General features: G+C 47.2%; 1 protein-coding gene across 5 annotated transcripts in view; it reads right to left on the bottom strand.

The window, feature by feature from the left end:
- Positions 1-12656, bottom strand: part of ZSWIM5 (zinc finger SWIM-type containing 5) — a 212413-nt gene extending 199757 nt beyond the window's left edge. For 2 of the 5 annotated variants that reach the window (XM_053245473.1, XM_053245471.1), the window contains exon 1: positions 5316-6078. In XM_053245473.1, the coding sequence (XP_053101448.1) occupies positions 5316-6006 (691 nt within the window). In that variant the 5' untranslated portion in view covers positions 6007-6078. Of the gene's footprint in view, positions 1-5315; positions 6082-12636 lie in introns of those variants that run through there. The other 3 variants (XM_053245476.1, XM_053245472.1, XM_053245474.1) reach the window with 3 other exon arrangements.
- Between the last annotated feature and the right edge of the window lie 960 nt (positions 12657-13616).

Here is a 13616-nt window from a genome sequence, read left to right as displayed (position 1 = left end):
GAAACTGTCCAGCAAGATTAAAGCACATTGATATGTTTAGCCTTGAGAAGAGATGACTAAGGGGAGATATGATAGCCATCTTCAAATATTTGAAGGAAGGATTGCATAGAAGCAGCAGTAAATTTGTTCTCTGTTGCTTCTGAGGGCAAGATTAGAACTAATGGGGTTGAAATTACGAGAAAGCAGGTTCAAGTTAGATACTAGGAGAAATTCCCTTACTGAAAGTACTGGACAGCGTGCCTCACATAGCAGCAGACTCATCTTTACCAGAGGTTTTTCAACAGGATGGACAACCTTCTGTCAGGGATGCTGTAACAGAATCCTGGCCTGTGCAGGAATTAGGATGGACTAGATGACCTCCCAGATCCTTAAAACTCTAATAAAAGCTCCCTGCTGAGATATGATCCTCCCCATCTTTGGCAATTTTTAAAAAACACCTGAAAACCCACCTTTTTGCCCAAGCTTTCTCAGCTTCCTACATTTTTTAGGTTTTAATCTCTGGTTTATTTTTAAATTGTTAAATTATTTTAAGTTTTTTGTATATGTTTTTAACTTGTTTTATGTTATTGTTAACTGCCCAGAGATGAAAGTTTGGGGCGGTGTACAAATTTGATAAATAAATAAATAAATTCTATTATTATGCTATACTAATTAATTCCAGGCTATACTCAGCTGCAAATTAGTTGTACATTAACTGTTATAACAACCAATTAGTATGAATAGTTCAGGCTATATATCAACAATACAACATAAACATTGATTTAAATTATTGATTTAAATCAGTCTATTTCTTGATTATTTAAACTGAGGTGATTTAAAGCAATGTACCCTTGTAGAGAACATCAGGTGTGACTGAGAGAAAACACAAACAATCCAACTATTAAACTATAAATGTTTAAAATGAATGAAAATATAGTATGTCACCTAGAGAAAACAAACAAGTAGTTGTGCATGTGATTACTCATGTGACTTTTAAATGTAGCTGTAGTTGGTCAAAACAGGGTAGAAAAATCTCTTACACTGCAAATCCTGAAGCCATTTGCAGATATGTTTATCACCAACCTGAGATGCACACAAGAGTTAATAATGCAAAACTGCCTAAAACACAATAGCAGAAGGGCACCTGAGTTATGAGAGAAATCAAAAGCATATTCAGTATTGTCAGATAGATAATTATAATATGTTTTTAAACTGCTTCATGGCTGCACTGATAAAGTAAATTATCCTTTTGTAGCTATGGCTAGAATAACTAACACTACTGTCAAGTACATAAACCTATATTTAAGAGATCCAATTCTACCAGGCACATAATGCTGCGAATTTCAGGCTTCTTCGCTGTATGTTCTATATCATATAGTTTGAGTTTTATGACTACCAGTGTAAATATACCCTTCCTTCCTTGAGATTGCAGTACAGTCACAAAAAAGCAATAAATAGATTCCCATCTAAAACTGAGATATTTGCATACTCCTATAGAAGCATGACAACTCAAGGACAAACTATATTATATTAAATTAGAAGCACAGACTAGGGACATAATTGTTTTATGCTGGAAACAATTTGGTATCATATTCACAAACAATATTTCCTCAGAAAATGCATGTTCTCCTTGTAAATTCTTATTTCTAAATAGTTACATGAATGGAGTTGTTACAAATTAATTCCCACTATTAAATGTTTGCATCCTTTGGAGATCCTAGCAGTCAATACCGCAGCATATTTTTTGTTAAATTCCAAGATTCTCCATTCCTTTAAGCTGTTGTCATCATCTGTCTAGAAAGTTTTTTTAAAAACCTATCTTCGCTGCCACACAATGCTCATTGTTTATGCTTATGTTTATTAAAAAGCCAAAGATATGTCTGTTGAATAGTTTTCTAAAACTGAAACATCAATTTAGTTACTCTAGTGAGATCTGGTTTAAGTTGTATTTAAAGTTTTACTAAGCATGGAGGAATTATTAATCGACCATACACATTGCTCAGATCTTTAGAATGGCCGGTTAAATATAAAGACCCTTTGTTCAAATCACCTGTAGTGTTGAGAGCTTCAGAGCAAACATTTAACTATCTCACTTTGACATTTTCATAGAATATTGTACTCCAGAAAGAAATATTAATTTTGCATCCATAAAACTTTACTGGGAATGAACAGACATCAAAGAATACACTGACTGCATAGCATCATATTATGAGCACACAGAGATGCAGAACTACAGATGGCCTTTATTATAAAATTAACAACCATTTTGATTTAGTAGCTTGTAGTCTCACCTACCCCCACCCCTTTAAAACATAAAGACTCTCAGCATCAAAAGCTCCTCTAATTTCAATGCAAATACTCCTAAGACCAACATGCCTCTTTCGTGGTTAGACTTACCCTACCTTATATGTTAATGGAAGTGGTTACCAGTACAGATATGGAACACATTATGCCCACCATCTGCGTGAGATAAACATTCATCACTTCACATCATTTTGTTTTATTTAAATTCTTTTTCAGCTCCTCTCTAAGAAGGAGCTTACAGTATTATGCAAATGTGAACCAACTCCTTCTCCTATTAAATCAGCAGTCTTTCATCTCATTCCCCAGCCCTGTTATGAATTTATCTATGGCTTGCAAACTGTAAAAGAAGTATAGTAGGAGAGAGCATCAATGGAAACTGACAATTTCTCCTTATTGTCACTGACTGCAGAAGTTGCCATCCCTACATTACAGAACATTTCTATCATATGTACTTCAACAAAGCCCCTTCCTCTCCACACTGGTGATCTTTAAAAAAAACCCACATACATTAAAACAGGGCAGGTACTGGTTTACAGCTAGGTTTTGCATTTATGTTACAGGGTACCTGACAGAACCAGGTGTCATGTTGCTAACTGCAAACCCCAGGAGGCTATTTCAGCTAGTCATGGCACCATGATATGCCAAAGACTCAGGCATTTTCATCCCTTCTGCACAAGAGGGATTAAACATTTCAATTCCTCTGAAATAAGAAATGGTAGCACTAATAATGTGGCTTTGCAAATGTAATGTTTTCCTTCCTTTACCATCTTCCCACCTTTTACCTTTTAATTTAGAGCATGCCACTTTCTCCTAGTGTTTTAAGAATACAGTAGTCATCTTTAGAAGAGATACTCTCCACTTGCTGCAGGAGAAAGAAGATACTGATGGTTCAGTATGAAACGTGCTACTGAGGTCTGTAGACTCCTAACGTAAGAAATATTAGAGTGAGACTCTTGCAGTTATTTATTCAGAATGACACAATTTGTGCTTATTATTGTACTTGTATTGTATTGTATTTGTGCTTATTAATGAGGTCTAAAAAATAATCAGTTCTAACAAATTCAACCCTGATCTCCAATCAAAACATTCACACGCCACCGAGTTATACATTTCAAAATCTACTACTGATTTCATATCTATTCTGATGTTTAATAAACTGTTTTAATATTGGAAATTACTCAGAAGAAACCGCTCAGTCCCATTTCTCTCCTTATAAAATCTTTCATGTTACTCTTGGTTTCAAGTTAGCCTAAAAGCGAATACATTACCTTAGAGCAGGCTTTAAAATCCATTAATTTTTGCAAAATGAATAACTGACTCCCTTTGTAGAAAACATAGTTTAAGCTGCAGTCCTAACTACTCTTACTAGAGTGGAGGCTACACTGAACACAATAAAGCTTACTTCCAAAAATGCATAGGATTGCACTGCACATATGGTTAAAAATATAACATGTAAATATTCCAGATGTTGTTTTAAAAGGGGATGTGGGTTTTTAAAAATCCAAACATATTTCTATTTTTATTTAATACTATTAGACAGCAGAATATTACTTTTCTTTCCATTTGGAAAAATGAAAAATAATAGCTCAGAATAAACACTGTAAGGTTAAACATTTTATTTAATCCTGGGGGAGAATATTCTAAAAACTCTTTTCATTCATGGCAATGGGCCTCAGTACAAAATGAATTTACATTTCACATTTGCAAAACTAATAATACCAGAATGACAATTTAATGGGGACACTCACTTCATTCACCTCCACTAACTATGTGAAACAGATTATTTTATGCTATGTGTAAGGGCACATTTCAGAGGTAACTGCCATGGGAGGAAAACAACCTATGTCACTTACTCACACAAGTTCCTGTCAAGACTAGTAATAATGAACCTTGTGCTGAATGTCAATAGTCAAGGACTTTATTTCCATTTTCAGTTTGCAATGGAATCAAGAATACACTCCAAATATCCAAAAACTCATGCTACACAATTCTTGTTATTTTCTCCCAAAGAATCACATTTGCTGAATCCAGCTGGGAAGAAGGCAACATTTTCTTTCATTTTACAAGCAACAGAGACTTCAGAGTACTCCAAAAAGGCAAGAAGCAAGCCAGTGTAGTACAGCCCGGTTTTCTCTAACAGCATCATCTTCCTAAGTGGATTCACCTCTTTATCATTATGTGGCCTTTTGGCTACCCCACTATGACATGTGAGGAAAGAGGGGCTTTGCAAGCAGGTAATGCTATGAAAGGCATTTTGTTGGCGACTGCTTATTATTTTCCACACCAGTTAATATCTCTAAAGGCTGGCAGCTGCCTAATCCTTTTGCAAACTTCGCCCAGCACCTCCCTCCCACCCATCAACAACACGCTCATTTACAAAGAAAATGGATAAAAGCTTGGTTCTTCTCAACCTTCTATAAAATGCAACTTGAATTTGTGAAAAGCGCCACCCTACCATTCCCTCCCCCAGTCTCCGCCCTCAGGGGCAGTGATGGGGGAGAATACTGTCAAATAACAAATAGACCAGACAAAAGGCTGAGATTGTTGCGTGTGGGGAATCTTCAGGGTCTTAAAGCACAGAAGCAACAGCAGAGATAAGGACTGGCATAGGAGGGAGAATGGGTAAAACCAGGGGGGATGGGGAGGAGGAGGAAGAAAAGCGGGTCGCGGACGCACAGAGTAACAGCGGAAAGATAAACGAAGAGAAAGAGAAGAAGAAGACAAAGTGGTGGGGGGGGGATAGGAATGCAGTTTGACAGAGGGAGGAAGAGCAGACAGGAGAAGGCAAGAAGGTCAGAAAAGACAGCAGAGAAGGGGGAAGAGGGAGGAAAGGGCGGGCGAGAAGAGCGGGGAGAGGGATCAAAGAGAAATTCGGAACTAGGAAGGAGAGACTGCAAGAGAGAACGGGGGAAGAGAAAGGGGGAGGGGAGCCCAAAGAGGAGAGCGCGGCGTACGGAGCAATGGGACGCGCAGGAGAAGGGCAGAAGGGGCGGTATCTAGTCGCCTCCGCCGCCGAGGTCACCGGCACTCACCCACTTGAAGCACGTTGTCCACGGCGCCAGTCTCCAGCAGGCGGATGCCTCTACGGAAAGGGAGCCCCTCGGTGACCGCGACACTGGCGGGGGCGCCCGTAGCCGGCAGGGGGGCAGTGCCGGGCGCGCCCGAGGGGGCGGCTGGTCCAGTAGCTGCCGGGCTGTCCTCTCCGCCAGCCCCGATGCCCACTCCATTGCCCGCAGCTCCCGCGCCGCCTCCGGACGGCCCGCTGCCGGTGCGCCCGGGTTGGAAGCTGGAATACATGCAGATCTGGCGCTCGCTGCGGGGGAAGCTCCAGTAGACGATGCGGCGCTGGACGGGCTCCGGGATGCGCTGGAAGCGGCCCTCCACCCGCTCGAAGGCCCAGCTGCCCGCTACCCGCTTCGCCGCGGCGTCCAGCAACGACTCGGGCTGCAGCAGGGGCAGCAGGGGCCCCTCCGGCCCGCAGCCAGGCCCCGTGCCCGGCCCGCCTGGGGGGCAGCACCCCCGCGTCCCGACTCCGGCGCCGCCGCCGCCGCCTGCTGTGCCGCCGCCGCCCGCCGCAGCCGCTCCGACGGGACCCCCCGGGCAGCCCCCCGAGCGGGGCAGCGCCACCCCCACCACCCGCGAGCACAGGCGCTTCGGGCCCGGTGACCCCGCGGCGGGCAGCGGCGGCCGGAGCAGCTCCTCTCCCTCGCCTCCCTCCGCCATGGCTGCGTCCGACCCACTGAGCCCCAGCCCGTGCCTGCCTGCCTGCCTGCCTGCGAGCGCGCGGGGGGGCGGTAGGGGGAGGAGACTGCGGCGGAGAAGGGGGGAGGGAGGGCGGACGGGCACCACAGCGTGGGCAGGCACCCCAGAGACCGGTGGGGGGGTTATATGTCACGTGGCCCCTCCCTAGTCACACTCAGTCGGAACATGGCACCCCCGTGGAACCATTGCCCTTTGGCTCCAACCTGCATAGTGAAGAGGGTTGCGCGGGGGGGCTCGGGGGTCCCTCCATAAATCCCTACCCCTCTCGCCCTTTTCAGGTTTCTGAACAGACTGAGATTTCTTAGATGAGTTTTTCGAATTTATCAGTATTTCCTCGATGGAACGACCACCACGTACGTTTCGTCGTTAAGGAAAATAAATCGTGTAGTTTGTTTCAAAGGAGGCCTTTGAAGAGTCTGCAGAGTTAGCAAAATCCTCAGGAATTACTTTGCGCAAGGGCTCTGCTCTGCTTTGGAATCTGTTTTCAGTTCCTGCTAGACTGACTGAGTCCTGAAACGAGAAGTCACCATATAGAGAAAGGCCCACGGAGACATGCGGAGCTCTTCCTCTCGCCACTAGGCAGAGGGCCACTTATTGGAGCCCGGTCCTAAAGGACTTTTTGAGGGGGGCCCTCCCTCCGCAAGATAAGCATCATCCCCCTACACACACAGTGACACATGCAGTATTTTTAACACGTGGGTTCTTGAGGGCACAAACAAACTGAACTCACAAGAATGTAAGGATGTAAAGCAAGTATATTTATGCAAATATGCATGCATTAGGAGCAACATTTCAATACGCAACTTAAAATATCCCCACCATCCCACACCCACAAATTTCTTTCCCCACTTACCCCCTCTGTCTCTAAGGATCCAATATTTAAGCAACTGAATTTGCAAGAATGTAAAGATGTAAAACAAGATTCTAAGATGTAATGCTGCATGTGAAACAAATTCTAAGGTCATTGTTGCAGGCATTCTCAATAGATTCATCATCATTATCATTATTATTATTATTTACATTTTATATCCTGCTCTCCCTCCAAGGAGCCCAGAGCGGTGTACTTCATACTTAAGTTTCTTCTCACAACAACCCTGTGAAGTCGGTTAGGCTGAGAGAGAAGTGACTGGCCCAGAGTCACCCAGCAAGTATTATGGCTGAATGGGGACTTGAACTATATTACAGTAGCATTGTTTTTTCCTAGGATTGCCATGGTTCATCAATCAGTCATTCACATTATTTGATTTAAAAACCTTTTGATTAGCTTAAAAAGTGCCATGATTAATTAAGCAATAGTATAAATACACACAGAGGTACACTTGTGTGTCTGTGTGTATGGTTCCAGTTCACAGTTCGTGTGTGTATTATTCCAGCTCGCGTGCTCTCGCTCGCTCGCTCTTGCTCTTTCTCGCTCGCTCTCACACACACACACATACACACACACTATTTTTAATACAAGGATTCATAACACTACAGGATGACAAGCACCATTTTAAAAAAAGGCATTCTCTGGAATAGCTCTTCTTCTAAAATGATCCCTGATACAACAAATGAAGGTATGCATTTTGAAAAACAAAGAAGGTATGTTTTAAAATTTTAATTGCTTCAGACGATTGTGCTTACTAATATTCAAATATAATCAATTAATTAATCAACTAAATGTTGCATGATTAATCCACTGAGATATTTTAACTGGTTGTTGGCATTTTTAGAACCCTTTTCCCATCCTTTTTAAAAACTGGATCCTCCAGTTTGTAAATCAAACCCTCAATCCAAGAAGGGTAGCAGATATCAGGATATTTTTGAAAAATGATGTGATAATTGAAATCACACACATATGTTTTTACCACCATTCACTGCAGCCTCCACCATAGTCCCAGCAGTGCCAACCACACAAGCCCATGCCGTATGATTGGGTGTTCACTGAGGGAAATTCCACTCATTCCCAATTAGATATTTGACAATAAATAGCCTTAGCCCCAGTGTACAAGCCTTGTGCAGAAAGAGATCGGTAAAGTGGAGGCCAAGTGAACTGAACGTTTTTTGTTCCAGTCCGTTTGCATTTCCTCCTCCTACCTTCACCTTCCTCCATCCCTCCGTTCTGATAGGTAATTTGCTGGATTTGGCCTTTGACAATTGTAGACTTCTTGTCTGATCCCTCAGGCTGTTCCCTCACATGCTGCCTGACTGGCTCATGCAATGCGAGGCCAACATGTGTGTGAGTCACGTGACATCACATGCTCGCTCACACTGCGCAGGCACGCTGCCTGCTATGTCGGGGCAGGGGAGCAACTTGGGGTGCTCCACTTCCTGCTCTCACCCCGCATACCCAACTGGGCCCACTACAGCTGCCTCAGCAGAGGCAGCAGGCAGCTGTGGGCTGACCGCACTCAGCCCTCAGCTCCTGGTTGGCAGCTGCATAGTGAGAGGCCATTGGGTGGGCCTCAGGCTGGCTTGGCTGCCAGACACAGCATGGGCCAGTGGCGGCGCAGGCAGCCCCAGGATATTTGGGAGCCCCAGGCATGGAGGACTAGACTCAGGGACGGAGCTATAATTGGGCAAACGGGTTCAAAGAACCCGGGCCGTGCCCAGTCAGGAGCCGCCATTCGCGGCCCTGACACGCCCCTCGCGTCTGACGTCAGACGCGGGGGCAGTAGTTTAGCTCCTGAGCGGGGGCCGCGCGGCCCCTTCGGGAGCTAAACAAAGGCTGGTACTGCTGCGTTCGCAACGCAGCCCAGAAGCGGCTCTTCAGGGAAGAGCCACTCCTGGGCTGCGCTGCGAATGCAGCACCAGCCTTTGTCTAACTGCCGAAGGGGCCGCGCGGCCCCTTCAGCAGTTAAGCTGCTTCTCCCGAATTGAGCCTCACAGCTCCGTTCAGGAGCCAGACCACACACCCCCGCATCTGACGTCAGACGCAGGGGCGTGGCTATCCCCTGCGTCTGACATCAGATGCAGGGGGCGGGGCTATCGGGGCACCCGCCGCAGCTGCACACAGGCCGCCGGCAGGCTAGCTACACCCCTGACTAGACTTCCACCCAGAAGTCCAGGGGGAAGGGTGCCTCTGCTACTAGGTCACTAGGGTGGCTTGTCTTTAACCACATACTTAGGATTAAACAAGGTTTCCAAGGCTGCCAGGCAGGCTTGAGCCCCAGCACTTCTTGTTTTATCAATTTCACACTTAAGTAAGCCATTGCAGCACTAGTCATGGGATCTGTTTCACCTACTCCACTCATATGCTCGAGTCCCATGTATTAGCCTTCTAGTGTCTCATCACAGTGTTAGAAAACAAAAAGACAATTAGGCAACAATGATCCAGAAAACCTTATAGAAACTAACTTTTTAAACAACAGGAGTCCCCTAGAGCGACCATATCCCAGTATGCTGCACATGATGCTCATTCTGCTTTTGGGTTTAACCCCACAAAGCAAACAGCCATAACCTCTAGTACCATGAAACAAACCCTCTTTGGAGCCTCAAAATCTAGCGGCAGGGGGACAGGTGCACCTAGGTAATTTTGGAGCCTGGACCTTTGGAGGCCCCACCCACCCACCCTGCTGCAAGTTAAGCATCATCACCCTACACACATACGCCATAATGCAGTATTTTTAACACATGGTTCTAGAGGGCACAAACAGCAACTGAATTAACAGGAATGTAAGGATATAAAACAGGTTGGTATATTTATGCAAATATTGCATTAGCAGAAACACTTCAACATGCAACTTAACACATTCCTACCAAACCTATTTCTTTCCCCACTACCCTTTCTGTCTCTAAAGCAGAGGTCATATTTGGCTACCCTGCACAGGTCACAGTCAAGCTTGGCCGCCCAGCGTAGCACAGGCTGGTGGTGTGAGGTGACTACACCACCTGGGATAGACTAAAGAGGATTTTGGGGCCCCAGAGGGTATGGAGGCCCTGGACTTGGGCCTGGAAGTCCAAGGGTAAGAGCACCTCTGGGGAGACCCCTCAAGCATCCCCTCTGGGCACTATGCAGAACAATGGAGCAGACATCTACATAGATATTCTATCGTTTGTCCTCCTTAAAAAATAAGAACTTCTTTAGGATAATCTGCACAAAGATTAAGACAAAGAAGACAGGGTTGCTTTTATCATAGCTAAGAATATGTAGAATATGTAGCTCTTAGCTCATGTTCATTAAGGGGTCCTAAAAGAATCAGTTGAAGGAGCTGGTTTTGTGGTAGCAAGCACGACTTGTCCCCTTAGCTAAGCAGGGTCCACCCTGGTTGCATTTTTTAAAAATTTATTTATTTATTTATTTATTTATTTTTACATTTATATCCCGCCCAGAGCGGTGTACTACATACTTGAGTTGCTCCTCACAACAACCCTGTGAAGTAGGTTAGGCTGAAAGAGAAGTGACTGGCCCAGAATCACCCAGCTAGTATCATGGCTGAATGGGGATTTGAACTTGGGTCTCCTCGGTCCTAGTCCAGCACTCTAACCACTACACCACATTGGCATATGACAGGGAGACTAGAAGTGTGAGCACTGGAAGATATTCCCCTCAGAGGATGGAGCCACTCTGGGAAGAGCAGAAGGTTTCAAGTTCCCTCCCTGGCTTCTCCAAGATAGGGCTGAGAGAGATTCCTGCCTGCAACCTTGGAGAAGTCGCTGCCAGTCTGTGTAGACAATACTGAGCTAGATAGACCAAGATTCTGACTCAGAATATGGCAGCTTCCTATGTTCCTAAAAGACTAAGGGGAGAAATAATAGCCATCTTCAAGTATCTGAAGGGCTGTCAAGCAGAAGAAGGAACAGACTTGTTCTCTGTTCATGAGGGCTGGACTAGAATCAATGAGCTGAAATTATAAGGAATCAGATTTAGATGAGACATTAGGAAGGATATCCTCACTGTAAGAGCTATTCAACAGCAGAACAGTCTATGTCCAAAGGTGGGCTCTCCTCTAGAGGCTGGACAGCCATCTGTCAGGGATGCTGTTGCAGTAGCTTCCTGCACCGAGCAAGAGGTTGGACTAGAAGACCTAGAAAGGTCCTTTCGGACTCAAATTCTATGATTCTATGATCTGAGTAGACCTAAAATGACTCTGGGGCTATTCTCACGATCAGCAAAAACCGGGCTAGGAGAGCCTAGCCCGATTTTTGCCGATTGTGTAAACCACCGGGCTCGCAGGCGAGCCCGGTGGTTTACAAGCAGGTCACCTGCTTCTGTAGCCCTCCCCTTAGCCCGGGTTTGCAGAGCGAGCACTCCGCAAACCCGGGCGATCTGATTGTGAGTAGCCGCGGCTCCGCAGTGTGGCTCCGCGGCGCGGCTACTCACAAGTAGCCCCCCCGGAGGGGAGGCGAAAAGCTGCCTCCCAGTTCCAGGGGTCTCCCCAGTATGCCCTGCATGCTCGCGCAGGGCATACTGGAGCTTCCAGGGGCCGTGCTGCCCCTGAGCTCCCCAGCCCCCACCGGTGCCATCACGAAGCCAGCAATCATGTGGGCGGCTGATCTGGCCACCCAGGGCTCCCTCCCTGCTCACGGTTCTAAACCAGGTCTCACTGATTGTGAGACCCGGTTCTATATCTTGCATGCATGGATATTGCAAGCCTGATCCTATACAGAGTTGAGTTGTCTAAAAGAAATAAATACAGTGGTTGATGTACCAAATACTGTAGGACTAACTGCACAACACCGTTTACTTCTCATGTCCTGCTGCAATGTGCCCAAATCAAGTATGTGTCCTTAAGCAAAATGATATGTACAGCATTCTAACATCCTTCAGCTTCTTCCACTTGCCTTATACAATTCAAAATCTGTTGTTGCACCTCTTGGTCAGTATGTACTTCTACCACAAGATCTTTGTAGGGACTACCAGGGTTAGTGAATGCCAAGATTGACTTCCACCACTTGTTGTGCAAGTGTAGTCATTTCGTTTTTGTCAAAGTGTAAGAGAAAAGAAAAACAATGGTACTATTTGTGGGACAGATGAGAGGCTGGACTTTGTGGCCAGGTATAATGTGAACAATGTACTATGCAATGTTACAAAAGTCATTCAACAGTATTTCTCCACTAAATTGAGTAACCAGAAATAATCTCTGAGGGCAATATAGATTTAAACATTACTATTTTCCATTCACATGGTATGGCTAGAGAGAACATATTCATGAGATACTATACAGACAAGACACTGAGGACATATCCTCAGATTATCAAGAGATATGCACAATGCTCCATCACAAAGATATTTGGTAGTAAACTCTATGCAGAGGCAGGCAAAAGGTGAAAGAATAGAATGAGAACATGACGACGAGCAGGGTGTTTTCCAGATTAGACCCACACTTCCTGTGTTGTGACACCGTAGTCCCTATGCAGACAGCAGGGTGCCATTCATATTTCCAATGCCTTGTTTCAAATTTAATCACTGCAATATAGTGCTACTAGCTGACCCGAGTGCCGCCGCCGCGGCCGGGCCGAGTGCCGCGGCTGGGCCGGGCTGCCCCCGCCCCACCCCGCCGCACCACCACTACCGTGCTGTCGGGCAGGCTGGGGCCCGCCGCCACCTGGCCCGCCGCCGAGTCCCGCCGCCGCGGCCGGGCCACCCCCACCCTGCCACACCACCACTACCTTGCTGTTGGGCGGGCTGGGCCGCCCCCGCCGCCTCACATCTGCGGCCGGGCTGGGGCCCGCCACGGCCTGGCCCACCGCCGCGGCCGGTCCCGGCCAGGCCCGCCGCCTCGCCTCCGCGGCCGGGCCTGCCTGGCTCCCTTGCCATGGCCGCCACTGCGACTGGGCCAAGTGTGGCGGCGGCGGCCGCCCTGCGGGGCCCGAGTGCGGCTGTCACCGCCACCTGCGGGGCCGAGTGCGGCCGCAGCCTCGCTTCCACAGCCGGGCCCGGCCCGGCCAGTCCCGCCGCCTCACGTCCGTGGCCAGGCCAGGCCAGGCCAGGCCCACTGGCTCGCCTCCGCGGCCGGGCCCGGCCAGGCCCGCCGCCTCATGTCCACGGTCGGGCCCGGCCCAGCCCGCCACCTCGCTTCCACGGCTGGGCCAGGCCAGGCCAGGCCCACTGGCTCGCCTCCGCGGCCGGGCCCGGCCAGGCCTGCCGCCTCACCTCCTCAGCCGGGCCCGCATGGCTCCCCAGCCACAGCCGCCGCCGTTCTCCTGGGTGCGCCAACCAATCAGGCGCCCCCGCAGCCCAGCCAGTCAGCTGGGCTGCCGGGACGCATTTTTCCCTGGCACACCCAGGAGAATTATATATATAGATAATGTCGTATATCCGGCATTAAAAAGTTGCTGTTTTTCTGGGTTGTTAGTTTTCATGAGACTGCTCCCTCTGCTGGGCACTTTGCTATTTACATTTTTGAATGCGGCCAATGGCAATATAGGTAGCCACCTATGGCGGCAAATCTTGGGAAGCGGCATCTGGAGGGAAATTTAATTCTTTTATGCGTAAGCTGAGCTTGAGGGAGGACCTATTTCACCACCATCTTCCAGTGCCCGATCTCACCTCCTGTGATGGTTTAGGAGGGGGGCAGAGCCTCTGCCGCAGCACTGTTTTTCCCTCCCGCCCCACAAGCCCCCTTACTCTTGTCCCTGGGGCAGCAAAT

This window comes from Hemicordylus capensis, chromosome 4 (assembly GCF_027244095.1).
Source record: "Hemicordylus capensis ecotype Gifberg chromosome 4, rHemCap1.1.pri, whole genome shotgun sequence".
In the NCBI taxonomy this organism is placed as follows: Eukaryota; Metazoa; Chordata; class Lepidosauria; order Squamata; family Cordylidae; genus Hemicordylus; species Hemicordylus capensis.
The sequence above is the reverse complement of the archived record's forward strand: the minus strand, read 5'-3'. Positions and strand labels throughout refer to the sequence as shown.